Consider the following 26,679-nt stretch of genomic DNA (forward strand, 5'->3'; position numbering starts at 1 on the left):
TTTCATCCCATCGTGGGGTTTTGGGGAGAGGCGTTTGCGGCAACACCAGCTCCCCGCCCCCGTTTCTCTTCAGGGGCGACGTTTAAGTCCGCGCTTAAATTCCCGTGCCGGGCCCGGAGGAGGGTCAGTGCTGGACGTGGTGCTCGGGTTTAAAAAAAATAAAAATAAGGTTTTGTGCGCTGTTGTTCGTTTGTATAGAGGGACAAACTTTACTCGTAACGCAGTTTCAGGTTGTGAGTCTTGGGGGGGGAAGAGACAAGTTTTTGGCTGGGAAGGGATATTCATAACCAATCCTAGACTTATACAGACTTTAACGAGCAAAAGAGAGGCAGTTTCCTTCATGCAAAATGAGAATAAACTTACTAGAACTTCTTCAGCAGAAACAAAACCAAAATCCTTTATTTTTTGCCACAGAACGGCTTGGGGACCAAGGCCTGTGTAGCCTGTGGAAGGGTTTGTGGAGATATGGGAGGCAGGCTGTGAGATGCGTGGTGAAGGGCAAAGAGGCAGTGGCCCCACAGGTGGCCCAGGAGGTTGTAAGGAAGAAATTCTTGTAAGAACATAAAAAAATCCTTCACCCTGAGAGCTGTTAGGCACTGAAAGAAGTTATTGGGGGAGGCTGTAGAGTCTCCAGCCTTTAGGATTGTCGGAGCTCAGATGGACAAAGCTCTGAGCTGCTGAACGGGGCTGGGAAGGGACTTCCAGAAGTCCTTTCCAGCCCAATTTTTCTTATGACTACAGGCAAAGGAATTACTCTCTGGAGCAGTGTGGTATGGGAGAGGATTTCTGCTGAAAGATCTGGACTGTGGGTGTGCACTACCACATCAAGTAAAGTGTTTTCTATTTGAGAAATAGACAATAAAAAACACAGTGAGAAATAGTTGTGACTTGGGGAGAAGATTTCCCAGGCCTATGTTTTTATTTGTTTGTCTAGTTTATACTAAGATTTGACTGGGTGCTTCATGCTATGTCATCCAGAAGCTTGGCTACGGGAGAAGGTGACCTGGCATATTTAATGACAGTTCCTTGTCTAAATCTGTAGGTACAAAACCTAATGTAGACCTTGTGGTTTCAAAATAGCCTTCCTAAATTTAGCTTATTTTAGCTTGTGAACAGTGAAATACGTCCCTTCGTACTGTCCATATGAACGTTGATGTGTCAACCTGTATTGTCTGTTTGAGTGTTGGTTTGGATGATTAACTTTTCATTTGAAGTACCACAGAGAGAGATGTATCCAACCTGTTTTGTTATGTTAGTTGTGATCACGAAGGCTCTTCCCTTTCACCTTAATCCTGGTGGTTAAGAATAATTCTTTATGGTAACCTCACACTTGATTTTTTTTTTTTTTCCCAAGGAATAATACATCAGTTCTAATGAGAGTTGAAAGGTCTCTTATGCTGCCAAGGCGTGCATGTAGGTATAGGTGATATCTCAGGTCAAAACTGGATGCTTTTTAGCATTATGTGATTAAAACTTATTTGGGGATTGTTGTGTGTGTAACATCTGTGAGAACAAGGTGCAGACAAACATTACAGAATAGGATGAGACAAATACTGTGAAGCAGGAGCAAAAGTGCTGCATGGTGATGTATTGATGCATAGTCTCCTGCTTTGGCATGGTGAGTTAGTGGGGACCCTGAATGTACTGTTGCAGAGGAAATGAGTACAGTGTATCTTAGAACTGACATTAGGAACTGATCAGAGGTAGAAAGTAGGAGTTTTCTCAATGGATATTTTTTTACTAAGTCTTAACTTTATTATTTTTTTAATAAGAAATGCTTTTGCTGGATTATAACAGTGAGGGCTCTGTGAATGAGCAGAGGTGAGACGGTAGAGTATCCCAAATCTGGCATATTCATGTACTTGCATAAATGGGCTAGCTGAGTTTGTTCCCTTCCCTGGGAAAGTCTTGCAGTTTGACTAAGGAAATGGGGGAATCTGTGTGGTGGGTTCTGCGGTCTTGGCGGGATTTGGTTTTGTGTCCTCTTTATTTTAGGTGATAGACTTAAACTATAAGTACCAGTTAAGTCAGTTATTGGACAGACAGGTACCTGATTCAGGAATGAGATAAGGCAGGATTGTGAGGTGCAAAAGTGGTGATATCAATAGATACCTGGATAGATTTACAGGGAGGAGTGTGGTCACAGGTTGTTTGGAAACTCACCTCTTGTGGAGGTGCAGCAGAGAGGCAAAAACCCACTAGGTTTTCTGTGTAGGTAGATAAAAGCTCCTCTGATGGTGTTTCCTGAAGTGCCCCTGCTGTCACCCGCAGGGGAATACAAGGTCAGACAGACAAGAGTCTCACTGTATAGTTGGGAACGTGGTATAGGAGGAAAGTGTTCAGACTTACTGGGAACTACAGAAACGTGGAACAGAGGGAGCTTATGCAGAGAGGAAAAACATCATCTAGAGAAAATCAAAACCAGGCTTCTGGCACTTAAAATTGAAAAGCTTTCATAGGGGAGCCTTTAACAGTTTCTTAAAGGCAGAGTATCAGGTGTGGAAGAGCACACAGTTTGGGACGACACATTTCCTTGGGGTGAGGTTGTAAGGTTCATGTGCCTTTGAAGTGTCAGAGTTGAGGTTGGCAGATCATAGTGGAAATGGCAAAGAGCAGTTTGAACAAAGAGCCCTATTTCAATAGGGTTGGGGGCAGGGGGAAGGGTGGCTGGACAAAAGCTTGTGTGCTTCTACAGACAAATCTGCAAAGTACAACAGGGAACTGGAACAGCTGGTTTGAAATGCAAATGCTTGTCCAAAAGGCTTATTAGGCCTGTCAGTGGGGCTTTCTAATACTAGGGCACAAATTACACAGGAAAGAGGGAATAGGTCAACCCAGGGGAGAGGTAGCAGTATGTATTGAAGAAAGCTTTAGTGTTAACTGATTCATGGTAGGTTTTGTCAGTAAAAGTCATCTGGACTGAAATATCAGCCCTGTGGAGAACTAACAACCTGGTTGCTGACCACCCAACATGATGGAGGGAATGACTGCTCTGTTAAAGAAAATCAGAGGGGCAGCAAGGACTGGATAGAAAAGCAAAAGGAAGAATTACTTATCCTCATGTAGGTTGGATCACACATGTCGGGGTGTGACGCCAAGTGCAATTGTTTAGATGCCACAACTGATGAGTTCTTAGAGCCGCTACTCAGAGAAGCCTCGAAAAAGCAGCAATTCTTGACTTGATCAGGAGCAGTACTCAGGTAATTGGATTCAGATGTTGCTTTAGAACAGCCAGACTGTAGTTTTAATATTCTTGCAGGAGTAATAAAAGCCAAAGAAACAACTGATGCGTTTAATTTCATAAGGGGGAATTACAGAAGATGAGGAGGCTCGTTAACTCGCATATGGGTTAAATATAAAAACCAGAATAAGGCAGACAAAAGGAGTTTGAATAACAGCTTGCGAAAGGGATAAAACCAGCCATAAATCCTTTTCTTCTTCTGATGTGCTGGGGTGGGGCAGGGAGAGATGTAAAGCTGTAAATCCCCCCTGGAACAGGGGATAAAAAAGAACACCTATAGAAAGTAAAACTTAGAATTCAAAATTTAAGTATTTGTGTGCACCCATGTTCACTATGGAGGTGCTTAGGGAGGTTTTAATGGAAAATGGTGACATGATAAGCATGTCAGAAACTTTGAGTGCTGTATCCTACTGAGCACTGTAATAGCAGACTCTGAGACAGATTCTTTATGGGAGAATTGTTAGAGGATGTGTCTCATTAATATGCCAAAACAATTGGTTTTAGAGAAAATCAACAACATGAACAGTGTTTAAGTGCCATGATTTGATAACCTACACCTGAGACTTAAAAGAAATTTGAATCTGAAATCGCTGAAGTCTTAACTCAGGTGCATAAACTGTCACATAACTACTACGCCTTTTCAGGGAAATGGAAATAACGCCAGTATGTTAAAATTTTTGAGGGAGGTACAGGCACAAAGCCAGATCTCTGTATTCTGTAAATTGAACTTGTGAATGAATAGGTATGAATTACAGAAGAGTCAGCATGACTTTGTATGGCTGCTGCCTTTTGTTTTTTTCTTCCCCCTTCAGAAGTGTGTTTTGTCTGCTAAGTTTCTGAAGGACTTTATAAATGTGGCCATGGATGAATTGGTTGATGTACTTGGATTCCCAAAGGCTTTTGATAAGCCTATTAAAGACTCCATGGGAACCAAGGTGCTGTGAGGCAAAGGAAGACCTCTTATAGAGTAATAACTCATAGAAAACAAAGAGTAGGAGTTAATCTTCAGTTTTTGCAGTATGGGCATAGAATTGTTTTTATCAAGTTGAATTTCACAGGGATCTTGTAGGGCACATGCTTTTCATGTTTCAAATGTATAAATCTGCTAAAAGAAAACTGTCAGTAAAGAGTTGCAGAAGGATCTCTCCATTTTGAAAGACTTGGCAGTGAAAATAGGACTTGAAATTTTGTGTTGGTAGACGCAAAGTAACACAAATTATTCTAACTTTATATACACATTGATGGGCTTCTACTTAGTAATTTCTAACCAATAATTCCTACTTAGGAAAGTGATCTTAGAGTTATACTTGATTGTTCTTGAGAAAGTCAGCTCCTAATACTGCTTTCTTGAAAAGCAACGAACTATTTAGATAGGAAAGAAGACACCACTAATATGTACAACTGTGATTTGACCATATCTTGAACCAGGTGCACAGTCTGCTTTTGTCTTCTTTCTATTACCCAGACATGAACTGTTGTAAGATGCATATTCTTTACAAGGAACAATTACATAGAGTAGGACTTGCCAGTCCGGAAGGGATGTGTTTGAAGGACACACGTTCTGTAAAAGTACAAGTGCCACAGAGAAAGTTGTTGGAGAAACAGTCGGTATTAATACCCTTAACACAAAAACTAGGAGGCATCTAATATTTATGTATGACTTGTGTAGTTTTGAAAATTGACCAGGCAAATTAATGAAGGAAAAATCCACCAACGACAACAAAACGATGGCAACTGTGGCTCACAGATCCCTTCAGCTAAAGCTTCTTGGAAGCTAGGACACTAGTATCAAAGGAGCAGAGATGGTTGCCCTGTTCTGTGGTTGACATCTGATGCTGGGTGCTGTCAGTGCAAGATGTTGGCTAGGTAGATATTTGGCCTGTAGCCATTCTAATGTAATGCAGGGAGAAAGTGCTCCTGCAACAACTGTTTGCCCCTGTATAATAGGCAGTGTGTCACTCGTGAGGATAGTGTGCTCTCAGTAACTAGAAAAACCCTGCTTTACGGTCTTCCATGAGAGGCAGCAACCACTTCTCTGAAATTCCCCTTTGTTATCATCATACCCCAAGTCTGGCAATTTTGCATTTCCACAGGTGTGAAGAAGAATTGGAAGAAACATAAATATTTGTTTCACTCTCCCTTCCAGAAACTAGAAAATGTTACTCTCTATCTTAAAATGTCGTGATCTTTGGAAGGCATTTCTATTTATCTCTTCAGTTTGTGGCTCATTTTAAGGTGATGAGTCATCTTTGCAATCAACTTCACCAATGTTTATAAAGTAGAACTGTGCAAAATGTTCATGTGGTGGGGGAGGAATGTACCTTAGTAACTGTGTGCTCTCAAAAAAATTATTCTTACTACACGAGAGTCCAAAAGAGTTCAAAATGCATTGGGCAAACTAAGTTGACTACAGCATTGCTGTCTTCCAGTTTATTTTCCAGTTAGTGTGAGACCAGAAGGCAAATGCTCCTACACAGGCAGCCTTACTCTGCTTGCTGAGATCATGGAGCCACAGAATGGTTGAGGTTGGAAAAGACCTCCTGGGATCATTCTGTCCAACCCCGTGTTCAAGTAGGGCCCCCTAGGACCGTGTCCAGTTGGGTTTTGAGTATCTCCATGGATATACAGGGACTTCACAACCGCTCCGGGCAGCCTGTGCCAGTGCTTGACCAGCCTCACAGTAAAAAGTGTTCTCTTATGTTTAGATTGAATTTCCTGGTTTTTAAATTTGTGCTCACAAGGCTCTGTCCCATTTAAGAGAGGTGGTATGCATCAGCCTGGACTTGGAGAAGTGGAAGGCTGAAGCAGTGCCAGGTGTCCAGCTGGGGTATGAGGAATGTCATGGGAGCCATCAGTGGCAGGAGTCTGGAAGTGCTGCTGTTCATACTGCAGCCACTACCAGTTTTAATTCATGCTACCTCAGTATACAGCAGGGCTATTTTTAATACCAGGGGAGCTCGTTGATTGATTTGTACAATAAAATAACGGAGCATTTTCGTGTGGAAAAGCAGTGTTCAATGTGAATTATCTGTCAGGCACAGTTAGTGGAGTTTTTGGTGTCTGGGGACAGCAGTTTCAGGCTCATGTCACAAAAAGTCTGTGCTTCCTGCTGTCAGGTAATGATTTTTTAGTTTGTTTTTTTTTTTAACTTAAGACACCTCACTTTTCCTTTCCCTTTTGTTTGCTTTGTTTTTAAAGGCAGCTGGGCATCCCTGTTGTCTCTAGCAGGTAACGAAGTCTCTTGCCGTTTGCCTGTAAGTAAGGTTCTGTTTTCATCTGGACTATCAAAATAAATGGCTGCTACAGAGAAGTGATGAATTAAATGCTGCTTTCAAGTGACTTAGGTGCAATTTGTGTCTTTACAGTACTTACTGTAAAAGAAGAAAACATCACTGTCCGTAGTTTATAAATAGTCATGAAGTTCCACACTTGCCAGTTTTTGTTCATGTGTCTCTTAAGGTAACATGGTGTGTGAAAAGGTTATGCAGAATTGATGGATGTGCGACATCCTGGTGAAGACAGAGAACTTGTGTGTAGCATTACCTACTAAATGGCAATGACATGAGGTAGAAGTGACAAAAGTAACTGGAGATAGAAATGCTGTATTTCTTTCCGTTCCCATTTGTAAAGTTCTCATACCTTACATATTTGTCTGTTTATGTGAACTGTAAGTATAGATTTTCCACATGTTGAAAGCTTTTTTTTTTCCTTTTTCCCCAGGAAAACGGGTCACACTGGAGACTTCAAAAACTTGTGAAATTAACTCTTACTCATTTTTATGAATCCTGTGTAGGAAGACCAAAACCTTTCGTTATTCTCTGTGATAATAATAGAGTTTGTTGTTGGTTTTTTTTTTTTTCCAAAAAGACTATATAACCTTTTTCCAATCAGTAATATCGCCTTCATTTCTTTATTTTGCTAGTTATTGGACAGCCTGTGAAGAGCAAGCATCCAAAAGAACCTGGGGAGAACAAAATTAAGCCTGTTAACAAAAAAGTAAAACCCAAAACCCACAAAATGAAGGAGAGGGAATCTGCTGACTCCTCTTTGAAGTCCCAGTCCATATTGACACAGGTGATGGATAAAGGTCGTTTCCAGAAACTAGCTGCCACTTTAAGCCTGTCTGCAGGACAAAGCATGGAACTGCGATGTAAGGGGAGTAATGTTACTTGGAACTATCCTTCATACTTAGACACCTTTAAAGACTCCAGACTCAGGTACGCTATTTTTCAATTTTTTTTTGAAAAAAATAATCCAGAGCGCTTTTTCCCTACCACTGTCAATACCATTGGGGTTTTTTAGTTTGTTTGTTTACATTTTTGCAATCAAGATGTTCCACCTAGTGGTTTCTAATGTCACAAAAAAGGATGAGCATCTTTCAGTCATCACCAATTACTGCCCTCTGGTTTGCCCTGTGGAATAGTCTTGTAGCATGTGAACTGTGTTTCCTTCAGATTAATCTAAAATAGATGTGGTTGAGCAGGGCACCAGTGGGCTTCAACCACTAACAGGGAACTGCATCAGAGCTAGTCTGAAATAAAACTCTCAAAACATAGGAGTGTGGATGTCAGGTACTCACTATCAACTCTGTTGCTGTACAGAGCACTGCTCCTGGTGGGCTGTGCTGGTTGCTAATGTAGCTACCACCTGAGACACTAAAACTAATTTCCTGAAGAGGCTCAAACCCACATCTCTCAACTAGCAGAAACATGCCAACTGCCATGCTAACGAGCAAGTAAGAGTAGTCTTTACTTTTTCAGTCAAAGTTACCTTTGTGTGCAAAAGGTATTGCAAGCTTTGTGGTGTGGCAGAGTTTAATGCTGGGGGTAGTCATCTTGGGTTTGGGAAAGCTTTTTCTTTCATCTAGTGACATCTTAATGGAAACTGCATAAATAGTTGTTAGAGCAGGTGGAGGAACTGAAGACTCTCTCCCTTTCCCTGCCCCACCAGGTGTGTGTCGTGTTCCTCTAAACATCTCCAAAAACCCATACATTTGTTTGCCTTCCCAGTTTTTGAGGATAGTACACATAGCTAAATGTAGATTAAATGTACTAATTTAGTTATGTATTTGAAAAAAGAGGGACCTATAAGGAGCTTAAGGATGTCTTCCACAGGCATTTTTTTTTTCCGTGGGTAGTGTTTGTTTTCAGTAGCTGTTTTATGGATCTTAATGTGTCCATGAAAGTCAGTGAGGAGACTGTGGAGCACTGTGAACAATGCCCTAAGAAAGAACTGTAAGGTGCTTTTACACCTGAGAGGGGCACGGGGGTACGAGCAAAGGTATCAACTCCTATTGTCCTTTTGTTCCTAAATTAAGAACAAGTGTGTATGCTCTTTATAAATAACTGAGGTTATCTGAATCTCTGTGATCCATTTCACTTATTTACAGGTATGATGCTACCTTAAAATCACTCAATTAATTTTTTAGGTATGTTCTTCTCCTTTCCACTTCTCTTTTCAAAGAGGAGTGTTGAAGATTGGCAGTTATACACTGTGATCTTTAGCATATCCTTCTGAAATTCATGAGCCACTTCTCTGAGTGTTTATTTGCTTGTCCCTTGACAGCAAATTAACTCCCTGATTTAATGGAGTTAAATCCAGTTGGCAGCCAGTTATAAGTGGTGTTCCCCAAGGCTCAGTTTTGGGGCTGGTCTTGCTTAGTATCTTTATTGATGACCTGGATGAGGGAGTCGAGTGGTCTCTCAGTAAGTTTGCAGATGATACCAAGTTGGGTGGGAGTGTTGATCAGCCCAAGGGCAAGAGGACTCTGCAGAGGGATCTGGACAGGCTGGATTGATGAGCAGAGGTCAACTGTATGAGGTTTAATAAGGCCAAGTGCTGTCTCCTGCACTTGGGTCACAACAACCCCATGCAACGCTACAGGCTTGGGGAGGAGTGGCTGGAGAGCTGCCTGGTGGACAAGGACTTGGGGTGCTGGTTGACAACCGGCTGAATATGAGCCGGCAGTGTGCCCAGGTGGCCAAGAAGGCCAATAGCATCCTGGCCTGTATCAGAACTAGTGTGGCCAGCAGGAGTAGGGAAGTGATCGTGCCCCTGTACTCGGCACTGGTGAGGCCGCACCTCAAATACTGTGTTCAGTCTTGCACCCCTCACTACAAGAAGGACATTGAGTTGCTGGAGTGTGTCCAGAGAAGGGCAACGAAGCTGGTGAGGGGTCTGGAGCACAAGTCTTATGAGGAGCGGCTGAGGGAAGTGGGGTTCAGTCTGGAGAAGAAGAGGCTGAGGGGAGACCTTATTGCTGTCTACAACTACCTGCAAGGGGGTTGTGGTGAGGTGGGTATTGGTCTCTTCTCCCAAGTAACAAGTGATAGGATGAGAGAAAATGGCCTCAAGTTGCACCAGGGGAGGTTTAGGCTGGATAAGAGGAACAATTTCTTTTCGGAGAGTGTGGTCAAGCATCGGAACAGGCTGCCCAGGGAGGTGGTGGAGTCACCATCACTGGAAGTACGCAAAAAACATGTGGATGTGGCACTTCGGGACGTGGTTTAGTGGGTGTGGTGGTGTTGGGTTGATGGTTGGACTTGATCTTAAAGGTCTGTTCCAACCTTAATGATTCTGTGATTCTCAGCAGTTGGAGAATGACACTGGCTGAATAAACCTCTGTAGCTAGTGCAAAGCTTCTCCCATAGTACGTTACAGCAGCAAGCCTGTTTCTGCTGAGGGCTTATCACAGCAATGTCTCAAAAGATCTTGCCACCGATTTAAACAACTACTGCTTTTGCTTTTGCAAGAAATAATGTTTTATCGGGTTTATTCCAGTAGGTGGCGTTTGTCAGCTGCAGTACAGACCTGGCCTTCCAGCGAGCCAGAGCTGAACATGCAAAATAACATCAACAGGGAGCGTGTGTGTGGTGGGGGTGGTTGTCGTTTTCAAGTGTATCTTATGTTTTGTGCATGTGCAAATAGGTTGCTGGCATGATTTGGTCCTGTAGACCTCCAGGTCATGTTATCTGGTTATTAGCATCTGGCATGGAAGAAGGCAGGGCAAGTATTTGTTGTTTGGAGAGGAATCTGCTGCTCCATTATTTGTTTGACTGTCTGTTCCTCTCTTGCAAAATGAAATACTGTTCTAGTGATGTACATGGGACAAAATACAAGCATTTAAGGTAGTTTGGGGGTAAAAAGATACACATTTTCTAATTGTGTAGTTTGGCATTTTTGTAATTTAAAGTAGTTTACCTCAGCAATTTGCCTTTCTGTTCTCATTCAAGTTCACAGTATTTGTAGTATTTTAACCATATAACAAAAGTTAATAACGTCACACAAAATAAATGCTATAAAACGTTTTGGCTGGGTGGATATAACTTGCCTAAGTATTTATTTTCTTTCACAAGTATGTTAGGTTTATATTTAAGGGTCTATATTGAAATATAATGATCTTTGCTTTAGAAAAATAATTTTGAAATAAGTTATTGAAGCAGTAAGGCTGAGTTGAACTGAATTAACAATTTTGAATTTAAGCAGAAGACCCTATAATTAACTAGAGAAATTGAAAACATAGATTAGTACACATTTCAGAGTTCATAGAATAGTAATAATTTATGGAGACATTGAATCTGCACAGAATCTCGTGCAGTTATTTTCATCACTTTTTAGCATGACTTTGGTAATTATTTGAAGATCTTTGCTGTGGTGCTAATAGATGGATATGAAACAAAGTCTGCTTTATAGAATGTGAAATATGAAATTTATAATCCGTGGCTTTAGAAGTCTTTGATTGAATTTGCCTGGAAATATCATAAAGAAAGCATGTTATTTAGTTAGCTCCGTTGGTAGTGTTTGTAAGTGAACTGGCAGCAGAGAAGGTTATTAACAACGTTAGCAGCTTTCAAGAGGAGCTTAGATCTTCCTAGTGGCATACAAAAGACCATGCACCAACTACAATAGGCAAATTTTAAAATGTTATGAATATATGACACTCATTATTTTAAAACGAAATGCTGAGTGTGGGGCAAGGGGGGGGGGGAATCAGAGAAATTATTAGCAAATAATCTACAGCAAAAATTGTTTAATCATCTGGATAGATATATGTCCAGTATCTACTAACTTTTTTGAGTTCTTAAAAACCAAGTATAAGTTAATCCCTTCATTATCAACTAGCGAGGTGTGGAGTGAAACCTGGGCTAATGAACTGGGCTGGGCTTTTACCTTGGATTTCCATGCTGGTCTCTCTGGAGTTGGGGCACTGGTGCAAACCAGAATCGGTGGCAGCAGCAGAGGGGAAGTGGTTGGGGTCTGAGGAGGTAATGGAAAGTGAAGGAGGAACAGGTTGCTGGGCCTGGAGGGTAGGTGAGGAGCAGGAGCAATGGCGATGAGGTCCATGCAATTGCTAGGGACTAATGACTATCATTCTTTTGTTCATTTGTAGGTCTCTACAGCAACAGATGCTCAGGCATCCAATTCCTGTTTTTCTTTTAAATAATAGGAGGGATGTACAAATTCAACTGGTCTAGTGGGCATTTTAACAATAAGCGAAGTGTTTCACATCTCCTGGGAACTCCTAACATTCTCTAACTCTGGGTCCTACAAGTGGAGGCTTTAAGGACCCTGGCATCTAACAGAATGGCAATTACAGGAGGCAGAAGAGAAATTAAGGCTTTTGTAGCTCAGTTAGTCAGAGGGTTTGTTAACAGCAGAGGTCCAGGGCAGGAGCTGATTCTGAAGATGCACGCTCACTGCATTCTGTTTCCTGTCTGCAGTTCTGGGAGAAAAGAGTGTTTTAGTTTGCAACTAGTTAAATTTGGCATCTACATAATGTATTTCCTATGGGTGGCTGCAAAAAGAAGTAGGGATAAAAGCCAGATGTTTTGTCTCCATTCCGTGCTTATCATGTTTTTAACTTACCCATATGGTAAGGAGAATACAGCAGCCTGGAGGACAATATGACTTTTCTAAGAAGGAAGAGATTATAATTAGAAAGCCATTTCTGTAGTGTTAGTGGCTATGCTTTCTTTGAGTTTGTCTTTGTAGGTATACTTTACAACCTGGCAAATAAAATATTTTTGCTTGCTGTACTAGAGAGTCTCAGTTTTTAATAGCTCTGTAGCAGTTAACATATGCTAAAACTATCATATGGGATGAGGGAAAGACACTGAGTGAAAAGGAGGAGGACGACTCTTTGGCTGTCTCTTGTTGAGCCAGAGGAGAAATCATCTCTTTACGTTATCCTAATTGGAGTAAATAACAGTACATGCTGAATTGATTTACTTAGCATTAGAGACAGTTGCACTGCATGCTACACTGGAGAGAAAGCTAGAATCATGCAAACTTGGCTCCCAAGTTAAGGACACACACCAGCTTGCTTCAGGACTAGCTTATTATCTGTAATGCTGTCTTGCCTTGTGCAGCATAAATACACCCCACAGATAACTTTTTGCCTGAAAATTTTGTGTACTGGCTGAACTGGCCAAAAATCTGGTGGTGGTAATGGTCAAAGGTAGCTGGTGCACCTCCAGAACAAAAGGCCTGGAATGCTGTTTTGTAAGACTGTGCATAACAAATTAATGACTATAGACTGACCCAGAAACTGGATATAAAATGTGGTAGAAAGATCAAAAGCTGAGAAGGATGAAACAAAAAAAAGGGCAAGCACATTTTCCCTTTCTTACGCTTTACAGCAAAAAAGCAGCTCTAGATGAAGGCAGCCTAACTTCACATAGTTTCTGCTCTGTCTGACTTGGAGCATGGGTCTCTCACTTGAAGACCAGCTGTATTTATCACAGACCGTCATCTGATAGATAAACTTATGTGAAATGGAACTGCTCCAGCGGATGAAGCTAGGGCAAAGAGTTGGGCATGCATCACACGCACATTTGTGCGTGCGGGGGGCTTATGGACAGGAGCACTCTCACAAGTATCAAGGAAACTATGTTGTAGAAGGCAAAATCAGACTGCTTTCAGTGAGTGCAGGCTCCTGCTGGCTTAGTGGGATGTCGGTTGTGCTGATGTGTGTAACTGAATTTCATTTTGTTCTATGTGCTCTGAAGTCTGAGAGCTGGGGATTTTTGTCTTGTGTTGAACAGTAAGATGTTAGTTCCTCTCCTAGTGAGCTTGTATTTGAGATAAGCTCTCTTTTGTCAGTATGAATGCAGCTGCTTGAGAGGAGTTTGCTAAATGCTCTGAGTGATGCTATGTACACTGTCTTTTTGTCTTTTTTTTTTTCTTTAGCTTCTAGACTTGGCATAGTTTTTCTGGCAAAGATGTTTTGAACTTCAGATAACTAAAGCTTAATAAGATGAATGTATGGAATAAGATTTTGGAGTAGTTTTCTAGTTTCTTTAAACAGTCTTGAGATGTTTGTATATACAACATTTTTACTTTGTGATATGTAGAGCACAGCAAAATTTTGGGTTTTGAGTCAGATTTCCCAGCATCGAAAATATTAGTGAAATAAAAGTTATCCTGGAAGTATTGATCAGCCGCAGGACTTATCATTTATAATTTACTTTATATGGCTTGTTTCGTCTGCTTAATATGGTCATGTCACAAGTTTCAACACTTCCAGTCTCAGTTGCCAGGTTTTGTTAGTGCATGCTTATGGATGACTACCTCGTTAGGCTATTTCCATTGATTACTGGATAGCTTGTTCTCAGTTAAGTGGAACACACTGTACAATAATTAATTAACTCTGACCTTATTTTTCTGTCTGTTGTGATTTTGAGCTATAGTTCAGTGTCTGCATTAATGGTTGGAGGCAAAAATGTTCTGGCATAATGGTTTCTCTGTAATGTTGACATTTAGTACTGGATACTTGCAAAACATTTTGTGCTGATGTAGTCATGTAGCCTATGAAATGTGAACTGTGAAACTAAAAAATAGTAATACAGACTAGGATGTGTTTTGGATTTCTCTTTTCTTCCTGTTCGGTATGATACACCACAGGATCTCTTGCACAAAGAGAAATCTCTCAAAGCTTATTAAAAAACCTGGAGATAATTAATAATTTAAGTAGTGTATATATTAAAAATGTATATATTGTGTATATATTAAAAGTGTATATATTATATATAAGTGTATATATATAATATATATAAGTGTATATATTAAAAGTGTATATATTAAAAATGAAAATGCTACTACTCCATAATGACATGATTCCAAAAAGTGGAATCAGATGAGGTCATGTAGGACAAGGGTGTTAGTGAGTAGGAAACATGATTTGCCTGTTTCCTTAGGCAGGCCTCAACACTGCCCCATGGTAGATGAGTGTCCTAATGGTGTATGAGGGCTTTAATGGAAAAAATAATTCTCAGTTAGCCCTGTTTGGGTTGTATATTTGATGTGTTTTTAATTTCTGAGCTACTGGCCTTGGCTGGAGGCCGAATGTTGGGTTACATGAACTGTTGCTTATGATTGCTGGTAGTAGTGCAAACTGCTAGCAGAACACCTAGGGAGTCAGAAATTTTGGGAAGTGTGTGTAGCTGGAAGTAGTGGCCTCTCTGTTTAAGCAGTTATTCTGCCTGCAATAAGCAAACCAGCATTTAGAGCATACAGTGCTGTCAGGCATGTCTGTAGTACTGCTGTTATGCAGTGACAAGGTGTTTTAGAGGAGAAAAATTTCTTCAAAGCATGCTAATCCCAGAAATAAACTATTCGGTCAGACATCTGCCTTACAGAATAACTGCCACATTAATAAGAAGAAATAGGACATTTCTTCTATGTAAATCCTCAAAGAACCTACCATTGAATAGTATCATTGAATATATATCATGTATGTATGTAAGTATCATACAGTATCATTGAATAAGAGTATGGGAGCTGTTCAGACTTCATGCAAGCTACGTATTTGTCCAGACCCCATTTGAAACACTGGACAGACGTTTGCTATCAAATGCATAAAGCTGGAAAAATCTTGACTTGGTCAGAACAGAGATGACTTTCTAACTCGGTACCTTGTAAAGGAAAGCTGGGAAAACTTCGTCTTCTGGATGTGCTATGAGTAGAAGCAGGTGGTTGAAAATAACATTTTTAAGGGTCAGAGCAGCAGTGGATTGCATCAGTACTGCCACGTGGCTGATCCCTGAGAACTGGTACTGCTGGACCATTGCTTTTGCAATCCATAAAAAGGCAACACAGCAGACTGCCATCTGTCTGCAAGAAAGAACCGGGAAAACAAAACTTATAATAAAAAAATGAAAGAGATTGTAGCTGCTGAATTGCATAGATAGGACCTTTGACCCTTGGAAGCATTGTCAGTATCTACATATGTATACATATTTATAAATATTTGCACATTTACAAATGTCAGTCCACTGAGAGATGCATCTGGGAAACTCTGGAGAAGGAGAAAAAAGCAAACCAAGTCTGAAATAATCACCCAGGCTGAATTTTGTGTAGTTAAATGATGACACTGCCAGTACACCTCCAGCAGTTCTTGGGGTCATGCTTTGAAATAGCTGAGGCATGATGAGGAAACTCCAGTGAGGTGGCTTAGTGCAGAGGAGTAGGCAATGCAAAATGACAGACTTGCAGAACAAATCCAAGCTGAGATAGAAGCTCCTTATGATGGTGTTTGCAAGTGGAAACTTAGATCAGTATGTTAAAGATGGAAAAGGGTTCACAATGGAAGTGTGAAATGGGCAGAAATCATCTCAAACATTCTTACTGAAGTACCTGCTACTTACTACTCCTGATGTGTCTGTGTCATATACGATTGAAGCAGTGCTACAGTATCAAAAAAGGACTGATGTGTGCAGGTTGACTTGGGAGCATGAAAATATGGGATACACATGGAAAAACTGAGACAAGACACAGAAAAACATACTGTCTGCAGCAGTCACAGCCCAGTTTCAAAGTGGGAACTGAAAGGAATCCAAGAATGAACTGTACAAGAGAAAATCTTGCAAGTGCTTGTGTGTAGTTGAAATCAATAGAGCTACTCATGTAAGCAGGCCTTTGCTGGAGCATAAGGGGAAGTTGGAACATAGCTCTGAAAGCAAAAGGTGGGTCAGTTGCAGAGAAAGAGTAAAAAATTCAAAAGTACAAGTGAGCTGACAGAAATGTATCATAAAATACAACTGTGCTTGTCTGTGCCTTTTGTTTTCTTCTCCCCAGTATAAAGCAGCTTGACAGGTACAGTCAGCTGATCCTTGCAAACTCCACTGCAGCAGACACAGGTGAATATAGCTGCTGGCTTCAGCTGTGCAATGGTAACAAATGCAGGAAGGATGAGACTAAAACAGGTTCAACGTACATCTTTTTTACAGGTAATTAACTCACTGGGGGGTTATTAATAGGAATGTATTTGCTAGCAAGACAGGAATAAAGCTACTACAAAGTACATCAGCAATTTCACTGTCAAGATTTTTCTTCCACAATTTTCATCTTTTTTTAGTGGATGTTAAGGAAGACAGTGCTGGTGAGCAGAAAATTACTTGCTGAGGGTGACTTTGAGTCCAGTTTCCCTATGGATTATGCTAAATGTGTACCCAAAATAATGCATAATGCAACGGAAAGCAAATACCTTTGAAAATACTAACACATGTTCTGAGGAACTTCTACAAAATGAATAAAAAAAAGGTTTAGTTTTTGAAAATGTGTCTGGATAAAGAAAACAAATCTGTGCAGAAGATTCATTTTGTCATGGCATTCAGATGACCATGTGGATTCTTCCCCTGCCCCCTTCCAGTTACCTGCACTGACTTAAACTTGACCTTGTTGATCTTGGTAAGGCCACCGTTTCTCCCAAGAGTCTCTATAGTGTGTTGAGATGCAAAACACTCTTAAGTTCATGTGTTGTCCCTCAGAGCTTGAGGTTGATTGTAGCCCTGACACTGCATGGGTAGGGTCATAGTAGGTAACTGTGCACAGTGCACTGCTACTTGGTGCAACAGAGATGAAATCAAATGGTTAATTTATTCCTCTCATGGAAAACATTCTGAATGGTAAAACAACCTTTGCTGCCTGCGAGAGCTGAAGCGTTCTTGGCTAGAAAATATTTCAGTACAAAGTGCTAAGATAGGATTGTTTGTGATCTGTTTTGGAGCTAAATTAGACCATGAGACTGTGCAGGAGCCATTTATCAGAAGTGCATAATGTTCTGAGGATACATTCCTTTAGAAAGGCTGGAATAAACTTTTCAGTCAAGTTGTTATATAAATGCTCATGCTAGAGAGAGGAATTCCAGCTTTGTATTTCTAAGCAACATGCCAAATATGGAAATACTCTTTAACTGTCATTCTAAAAGCACTTAAAAATTTCAGCTACTTAGAGCAGTAAATAAAACATTTTGCCTAACATCATATGTATAATGTATAATAAAATGGCTGTAGCTCCAAAGAGTATCTCTTTCTAGTAGTGCTTATCTTACCAGTGGTGGTGGGTTTTCTATGTGTGTTACTCTTTAAAAGTGAGCGAGTGAACAGAATTAGATCCAGATGAGTATTTGGAAACTTGCTAAAAAGAAATTCCAAAGATTTTTCTTAAGATTAAAAAAATCTGATTATAGTGAAGAATTCTTTGTTTTTCTTCTCCATTTAATGTTTTTAATGCAGGCCATGTAAATATATACTCACAGGTTAGAAAAATTGCGCTTTTTTTCTTTTGTGTGTGTGTATTTAAAGCAGAAAACTTTTGGTTAATTTTTAATGTTGCTTATAGCTATTTCCTGTTGTCATATGTACTTTCTCTTCTTTCTGTTAAATGAAGATGTAATATTATTCTAACAACATCAACTCTTCTGTACAGATAAAGAGGAACTTTTTGTACCTACTCCCAGTTATTTTGAGATTGTCTACCTGAACCCAGATAAACCTGCAGTCATCCCATGCCGTGTTACTACCCCTTCAGCAAAAGTAACTCTACACAGGGAATTTCCAGCAGAAGAAATTCAAACAGATGGAATTGATATTATTTACGATGTAAAGAAGGGTTTTGTCTACCAGCACCCTACTTCTGATCATAAAGGTATAGTCTACTGCAAAGCAGAGTCACAGGGAGCACCTCAGATTTCCATCAAGTATCACCTACTGTATGTGGAAGGTAAGGTGCAGTTTTCTATATGCTTACACCGACTCTTGTTTCTTCTGCTGACATTGTTTAGAAAACAATTAAAAACCAAAAAGTAAAATAAGTAATGTAATCAGAGTTTTAAAATCTTGATCAAAAGTATATGTGATAAAACTTTGTAGGTTTAAATTCCAGCAATTTCCCAGTGTAGAGAGGGAAGCTGCAGGTATACTTCACTTACCTGTGATGTTAAGCAAACTGAGGCAAAAATTGACTCTTAAGTTTTGTTGGTGTATTTAACTTTGGAAACTAATTTTCTGCTTCCAAATACTGTCTTTCTATCAGTTCCCAAGGGCCCGCCTTCAACCACAATTGCATCGTCGTCCAATAGAGCAGAAGTCAGTGACAGCGTTCATGTAATCTGCACAGTCCTTGGGGAGCCAGATGTAGAAGTGAACTTCAGGTGGCAGTACCCAGGGCAAGAGGTAAGAGATGCATGCCCTGGCTTAAATAGTTTGTCTTTCATAAAGGCAATGATTTGAATGCCAGTTAGTGTCTAGATTTGGAGTAAAGATTCTTTCAGATTGTGGTGTCTGCCTCTTGCTAGCTCAGGCATGCTGGCAGGAGGAGGCAGCACATCCCTTTTGAACTTCAGCCCATTTTTCCCTGAGAGTCTAGAAGTAGCACAGGAATGAAGCTGGAGAGCTGTACCCATGTTAGCAAAAATCAAGCTCAGCAAAGCTCACTCCTCCCTCAGGTTTCCATTCCAGAGACACTTGGCCTCTGGCAGAGTTTACAAAGAAAAGCCTCAGATGGGGTCAAAGCCAGCCAGCGTCAGGAAGCTATTCTAGGGCAAGCCACAAAGCCTCACTGATGCCTCTGCATTTGATATCCCTTCCATCTCCAGGGCTTAGGCACATGAATCATCACAGCACAGAAAAGCTTAATTGTTGCTCACATCCAGAAGCACAGAAGTCTGCTTCTGCCCAGCCTCAGCTGAAAGAATCTGCTGGAAACATCCAGTGAATCTCAGAACTTCGGTCCTTTTTCTTGCACTGGCCTAATAAAAGAAGGTGTATCCGACTAGCATCATTGATGGTCCTCTCTCTCCTCCCTCTACCCACCCTGACCAGTGGGGACTTGTTTCTTAACTAGCCTCATCTCTACTGCTCTTTATCCTAAGCAGGCTAGGTGCAAAGGAAGGACTGGAAGATGGAACCCTTTTGCGAGAGGGAAAGGATCCTCTAGGACCTGAGGATTTATGTTCTATTCCATTTGCCAGCCCTCCTGGTGCTGAATTGTCAAAGGCTGATACAGAGCTTGCTCATAAGGTACTTGTATCAGCACTGGTTTCCCTGAGCCAGCATAGAATTAAGTAATTTAACGGCAGAGGTAATTGCTTAAGTGAGTGATTGGAGTTCAGTGCTTACTAGGCTTGAGAAAATTAAAATCTAAAGCCCCAGAAGTTTGCTGTAGCCATTAAGACAGAGACTGTAGCACTCTGCTGTCATGGGAAGGTGCATGCCTTTTTCAGGGCGGAAAACAGCGAGAGAGGAAGTGAGCACAGAAGGGATTTGAATGGCTGGTGAGGGCACTGGGCATGTAGAACCAGGTTTCTACTCCTTGCTTGGATGTTAGTTTGTTCTTTCAATTCCCCCTTTCTCCTCTACCTTTTAATTTTTTTTTGGTGGGTTTTTTTTTAAGTTTTCCGGCTGAAGACTATTGAAGACTGAGAGTTTGCAAGGAATTACCAACTTCCCCTCTCTGCCATGTTCCTGGCTGTTAAATGAGGGCAGCCTCAGCTGCATTTAGTGAGGGGCTTGGTACTGATAAGCATGAATTAAGTGATCTGAAGATGGAGCACCAGAAGAGTTAAGCAGAATCCCTGTTTCTCGTGTCCATTTGAAGCTAGGAAGGAAAGGGGCAGTTGTCTAGATGAGCAGAGAAACTTTCAGCTGTCAGTGAGGTAAAGTAAAATGCTAGGAAAAACTGTGCCCCCAAGTTTGGGGAGCTGCAGAGTAATAGTGTGTTTGGAGTTAAACACCCAGTTTAAATTCCTCTGAATTTAGCTCTTAGCATTACTTCGAGTGATAAGCATCAACAAATGGCAGTGTCTCTATCCTTCAAGGTGCAGCTTTAACTCTGACAGTTTTATAACAATTCATTCATTTGGGTGGGGAAGAGAAAAAATGATCACGTTAGCTTTGAGTGATTTGGCTTTTGGGTTTGGTGTTTTGTGTGTGTGGTTTTGTTTGGGTTTTTTTAGCTTCCCTTGATATTTCTTTATTGGACTGTAGTAACTGGCTGTACAAACCCCAGTTCTATGTCTTTTGTAACAAACGGTAATTATTAAGAACAAGCAATTGAAGGAATTAAATTCAGCCTGACCTTCCAAAACTCTGTATCTTATTAGTGTCCACCCCTTTCTACTTTTACGTCTTTCACAGCTGAATGGCTGCCCAAGTTCTTGGCCCGGTTGCTTCCAGTCATCTTGCAGCACCTGATGCAGTGCTGGCATAGGCACTACAGTTAGCCTCTCTAGCACTGACCGAAAATAAAGAGCTAAACACGTGCAAATCATCTCCTTTGTTTGCTGTGGATGCTGCAGCTGCAGTGCAGGGCACATGTGCTATCAGCAGAGGACTACACCCTCTCACTGCCCCCACCTACGGGGATTGAGAGAGAGACTTTGGCCTGTGGCCTGCATCTGCCCTGGCAAGGGCTAATGTGCTTATCCACTGGAGTAAACAGTCTCAGCTCCAGCTGTGCCTGGGGATAGGGAGGGAAGAGTTGTGTTTGGGTTTCTGTCCCAACAAAATGATTAAGTAAATGTCAGAGTAGAAGCACTGTATGCTTGTTGGGGACTTAACATTTATTAAGGAAGTACTTACCTACTGCAAAGGAAAAAGGTGTGTGGGTCGAGGGAGATGAGAGAGGACTATCAGTGATGCTGGTCAGATACACCTTCTTTTGTGCGAGAAAAAGACTGACAGAGTCTAAGATTCAGAGTTAGTTCTAAGATTCAGAGTTCCTGGATGTTTCCATTCATTGCTGCTGCTTTGTGTGGGGAGATCAGTGATAGCTTTTTTTTTTTACCATGACCCCACCCAGCACCTGGGCTGTCACCTACCACTTGATCCAGCAGCAGCACTTTAATCCCTGCTTGCTCCTAGGTACGTTGCACTGGAGATACCCTCACCTCATCTCTGTAGTCACTAACTGCTCCCTCTTAATTTTTCACTCAGTAGTTTTGTGGTTTTTTTTTTCCTTGCCACTCCCTGACAATTGCTAATTCACCTGCTGTGAATGCATACTGATTCCCTGAAACTAACTTCAAAGCAGAAGGCAATTAGTTTGAGGAAAAACTGGGCTAGCAGAACCCTAACCAAGCAAATAACATCATCCTTCCTTACATGGCCTTCACCTTTACTTTTCAGTATGGTCAGGGAAGTTCCACTTGCTGTATTTAAGAACTTAGGCTTGAATTCAGTGTACTTGATTGTAAGTAGTGCTTGATTTTCAGGCTGGGAACAGGAGGTAGCAGAGCTCTAGCTGGCAGAGCACTATGGGGCTTGATTCCTTCCGAAGGGTTAAGATTTTCTGGAAGAGATTACCAGTTTTTCAAAGAAGTTCTTGCTAGCTGTAAATGCCTGCCACTTCCCAGGCCTTCCCTGACTGCACTGACTCATCCCTAAGCTTCAAGTCTGGTTGCTGCTTCGGTACTGGTCATTTTGCAAGTCCGAGATTGTAGCTTTGGCTTGAGATAAGCGTCTAACCCTTTTCCTACTATTAGCTTAAGCCTTGTAGCAGTCATATTGGTAAATGGCCAATCTGCCTATTTCATGAAGCAAGAGGAGATGGCTTCCAAGCAGAAACCTCTCTCCTACCAGTTTTATCCAGGTTATTGGTATTGCACAAGCCAACATAACTGAAGTTGCTGACTAGCATGATAGATTTTGGAAGAAAAGGAATGGCCTTAGTCTGTCTTTGGGCCATTTTCTCTTATCTTGTCCTGTGCAAACTTCTGAGGGGCCAGGGAGCGTGACCTGATAAACAGTCCATCAGAAAATTCTGTTACAGAAGAAAAAAAAAAAAAGCACCTGTTATAACAACAAAACCTAAAAGGCATCTCTATGCATCCTTGTTTGTATTTTTGGATTCTGAAGTTACGTATGTATTTTGGAAAGCGTAATATGAGGATTAATTTGGAAGCATTTGTGAGTTGTTACCGTTTGCTTGTATGTTACCTAAAACAGTATTTCTGAAACTAAAGGAGGAGGAATTAAGTTTGTAACACATGATTTAAAGCTACTCCCTGTGCTAAAAGTGAACTAGGTAAAGCTTGGTTAACTCATTCATGCCACTGCTGCCTGCCTTCCTTTTTGAGACACGCTGAAAGTCTGAAAATAAGCTCACGTCTATCCTGGTGTGTCCCCCAAGATAACCTGTCTATTTGATCAAGTACCCAAACACAACCTTAGGAAGTGGCTCACAACTGCAACTGGGTTCATTCACGTGCTCCATCACTAAATATATACAGTACCTGCGCTTACAGTGGAAGAGCTGTTGTATTATACTTATTTGGCCTAACTTACTCACATGTCAGCATTTAATGCAGGAATGTTGCTGCAACTGCCAGACACCTTCAGTTTCCTCACTTAAGGCTGACTTTTGTATCTGGGCTCCTACTCTCTCTTGCTTCAGGCTTTGATAGGGTAGTGTCACTAAATACACTTTGCAGAATCATGTATTTTCTTATGTGGGTGGATTTTTTTTTTTTTTTTTTATTTTAAACAGTCTAAGAGGCCTGTGATTATCCAAAGCTTCTGGAGATTGATAAACAGAGGAACCGGACATACCACAAGAATCTCAAAGAGTGTTCTTCTTGTTGAGGATTTTGAAGCCGGAGATGCTGGAAACTATATTTGTATAGCTCAGAACGTACAAGGAGAAACAACAGTAGCTACTGAAGTTGAACTAAATTGATAGGAAAGGCTTCTGGACATAGAATGAACTGTATGTTATTTGACTTTATAGCCATTTATTTTCTTTATTCACATTTAAATGAAGTTTTCTCTATCACTGTTTCTTTTCATATATATATCAATGCATTCTGTATTCACTAGCTTGACAGACCAAAACAGAGTTCCCTGTGCCTGGCAGTAGTCAGTTGTGAGTTAATGAAACTACAAAGCATTAAAGTTTAGGCTTGAACATGCATAGGGCTTATTATAGTTAGGAGTAGGTGGTCTTGGGCTTTCCTTGGCATATGGCCTTTTTCCTCAGCCTCTTTCCTAAGGTTAACCTGCTGTATGGCTTGTGCCTTTCCTTTAACATCCTGAGAGGATGTTAAATAGCCTCTAAAATCCACCAAGCAGGTGTATCTCTTCTGGTGCTGTGCAATTTTAAAGTTTGGAGTACTGTACATGTTTAAAACAAACAAAAAAAAACTTGTTATGGAATTAGCCAGTAACAAATGTTTATTTTGCAACAATTAAATTTCCGCACATTTTGAAAACATAAATGTGTGTGTGCGTATGTGTTTGTGTGTTCATTTTGTATATGTATAAAGACAAACACACAAATAAAATTCTCATTCCTGGGGAATATTAGTACTTAAATACATATTTAAGTGCTAGGGGGTTATCTCGAGAGACTTGTAAGTGGTTGGATAGGTTGGGTTTTCCTTATGTTGTTGTATTCTTATAACCTTATAATATGTAGCTTACTTAAGAGTTTACTCCTCAGTGGATGTATGGTGTTATGTTTACTAAGTTATGTAGCAAATTATGTTTGCTAAAGGTGAAACTTGCATTTATTTATATAGAATCATTTACAGAAGAAAAACCCAAATGTAATATTAGAATAATGTTTGATTATACAGCAGAATCTCTTCTCAGGTTAATAACAAGTTCAACTCCATTGTATTAATTTAAGAGAAAAGGAAAGAAGCTTCATACACACAGAACTGAATCTGGATAAATAAGCAACTGCTTCTCTCACCCTGGGTTCAGTTAACAACACAAGGAAGGAGACTTTTCAGAGAAAAGGTAAGAACTTGATAACAAAGTTGTTGGAGACTTCGGCAATGCTTTTTCTTCCTAGCCTCAAGCACAAAATCCATCTAAGCTAGAACTTCCAATACAAATCCACTCAGTGTAACTGTGTGACAAAAAGAATCTTAATGCAAGCCCTTTTATTTAAAAGGCGTAGTGAAAAACAGCTTATTCTGAGCATATGAGGAACCAGACCAGGAATTCCTAAAGCTTTCTTCTGGTGAAGGTTTGAAGCAAGGCCTTTGCTCCAGGTAATTCAAACCTTTGAGCAGACGTGTACCGTACTGTTTTGAGTAGTGATAAGTACTAATGTAAAAATGGCAGCTTCTCATGGACCTGAGTGTTAGTGTAGGTAATGAGAACATTAAACAACCTTGCTGAAAGTCTTTTCTTCAGCATGTGGGAACCTAAAACACTGTTACTGTGGATAGTTAGCATATCGGTTAAGACTGAAATGGCCTATGCAGGTCTTATGAAATAGGCTTCATGGAGAATGTTCCCCAGATGCCTGTGATACTGTTCTATTTATTATGTGATTATTACCTGGAATCAAGGTAGCTAAAAAAAAATTAAACATAGCAAGCAATAGGACCAATTTTGGAGGCGCAAGAGGTAGTCCCTTGTCCATCTTCTTTCTCATTGCTATTAGAAGGTATAGAGAATACTATGCTGTTACCCAAATGAGAAGATAGGTGTTACACTATTTCATAGTAATACATAAAAGAGGTCTTTGTAACAATGCCTGAGCTTCTGGATGAGGCTGTGCAAGGTGTTCATTCCTCTTTAGCATTTTCATTTATCAGAACAATATATTTCCCTTTGAACTACAGGAGCCTTGTCAACTTCTTAAATGTCAAAAGTGCTTTTGAGCCTTTCATTTGACAATTGCTTTCCTGTAAAATATCAGGCAAGTGGGAGGTAGTGTCACCTGTTCAGACTTGGTCAACAGCACTGCGATTCATGTGGTAGCATCACTTCCTTGGTGACAGTTTGGCAGGAGAAGAAAAGATGATGCAAATCTATCGCTGCGTCATTGCTCAAGCAGCCTCCCTCAGGTTTAGTGGTTATGTGCACTAAGCGCATGCACTTCAAATTGATTATAACTGCAGAAGCAGTGCCTTTAAGGAAGAATTTTTGGTGGTGAGTGGTTGTTTCGCCCCCCCAACATCAAATAATTCTGATCCTTGTAAACAATAAGAAGTATTTTACTGTATATTTTACATAGTTCTTATTTTACCAAAAGCCTCCCAGGCAGGCTTGATTCTTTTTACATTGATGCAATTACATGTTTCCACATAAATGAACAGTGACACAGGGTAAGAGAATGAAGCCTGGGAAATGAAACCAAAGTGACTTGTCAGTCACATGCCTAAACCTCCCAGTAGTGTTTATTTCTATTTCCATACCTCAGTCACTACTCTGCAACAGGCAAGGCTGCAGCAATGGACAGAAGGTATTTGTTTCTTAAGGGTTCAAGGAGTATTCCAATTTTCTGCTGACCTTTTTAACTCCAGCTCAGCCCTAAATGATTTCCTGGCTGTCAGGCAACTACAGTTTTAAAGATCAGCGGTTGCCTACTGTCTAGAAGGAATTTCCTGCATGAATTGCATGATACCAGTTCACATGCAAGTGTCTTTGGTATTTAATGAGAAACTTCAAGTCTTCAGTTAGCATAAGGAAATGATTCACCTCAAATTTTACAGCAAATATCGTAGAACTCTAAAGGTCGTTGTATAAGAAAAGTATTAAAGGGAAGTGAACCACACTATGAACAGTTTGAATGGCAACAAGCTATTTGGTGCAGATATAAATGTCACTGTAACTTCCTTTGAAACTTACCATTAGAGTTGGAAATACTAGTTAAGGTTGAGTATCTGAAGACAATCACTTGTTTAACACCTTTGGCATGTATTTATGGTGAGCAGGTTTCTAGCTTTTCCTAAAGGAAACCTTATGCTAAAGAAACTACCAAAGATCTTTAAAAGTTTACATATTTCAAACATCCAGTCTACTGGATCAAACAAAGACTTTGCTAACCTACAGTATTTAAGTTAAATCTTGAAATACTAGTACTCAAATGGAGAAAAATATTGAAACAGTGCTTACAGCTGAACAGACTGATTTAATTCTTTCAGACCAAGAGGACAAACATTAAACCAGTATTTCTGTAGGCTGATTTCTATATACAAGGATTCCTCATTTATTCCTAAGAGCATTAAAAATTCTACTTGCAAGAAGTTTAGAGATGAGGGGTCTCCTGTATCGCAAACTATTGACAAATTAACAGTCTTTGTATTATTCCTTATACCATACATACTTTTCTGTGGCGGTAGCCTGAAAAAGCTTTCCCCTTCCTGGTTACATGAAGGGGTACGCTACATTTGGTCTTTCTTTACACACTTGTGTGCACTCTTT

General features: G+C 40.5%; 1 protein-coding gene across 1 annotated transcript; it reads left to right on the plus strand.

The window, feature by feature from the left end:
• Window positions 1-7,163: 7,163 nt before the first annotated feature.
• PDGFRL (platelet-derived growth factor receptor-like) lies at window positions 7,164-23,194 on the plus strand (the record flags this gene model as incomplete). Its single annotated transcript, XM_010293059.1, has 5 exons — window positions 7,164-7,458; window positions 16,316-16,467; window positions 17,948-18,241; window positions 18,554-18,693; window positions 23,006-23,194. Coding segments are annotated over 5 exons (1,070 nt in total), but the record flags the coding sequence as incomplete, so codon positions are not given.
• Window positions 23,195-26,679: the final 3,485 nt, after the last annotated feature.

Source organism: Phaethon lepturus, unplaced genomic scaffold (assembly GCF_000687285.1).
Source record: "Phaethon lepturus isolate BGI_N335 unplaced genomic scaffold, ASM68728v1 scaffold15178, whole genome shotgun sequence".
Lineage (NCBI taxonomy): Eukaryota > Metazoa > Chordata > Aves > Phaethontiformes > Phaethontidae > Phaethon > Phaethon lepturus.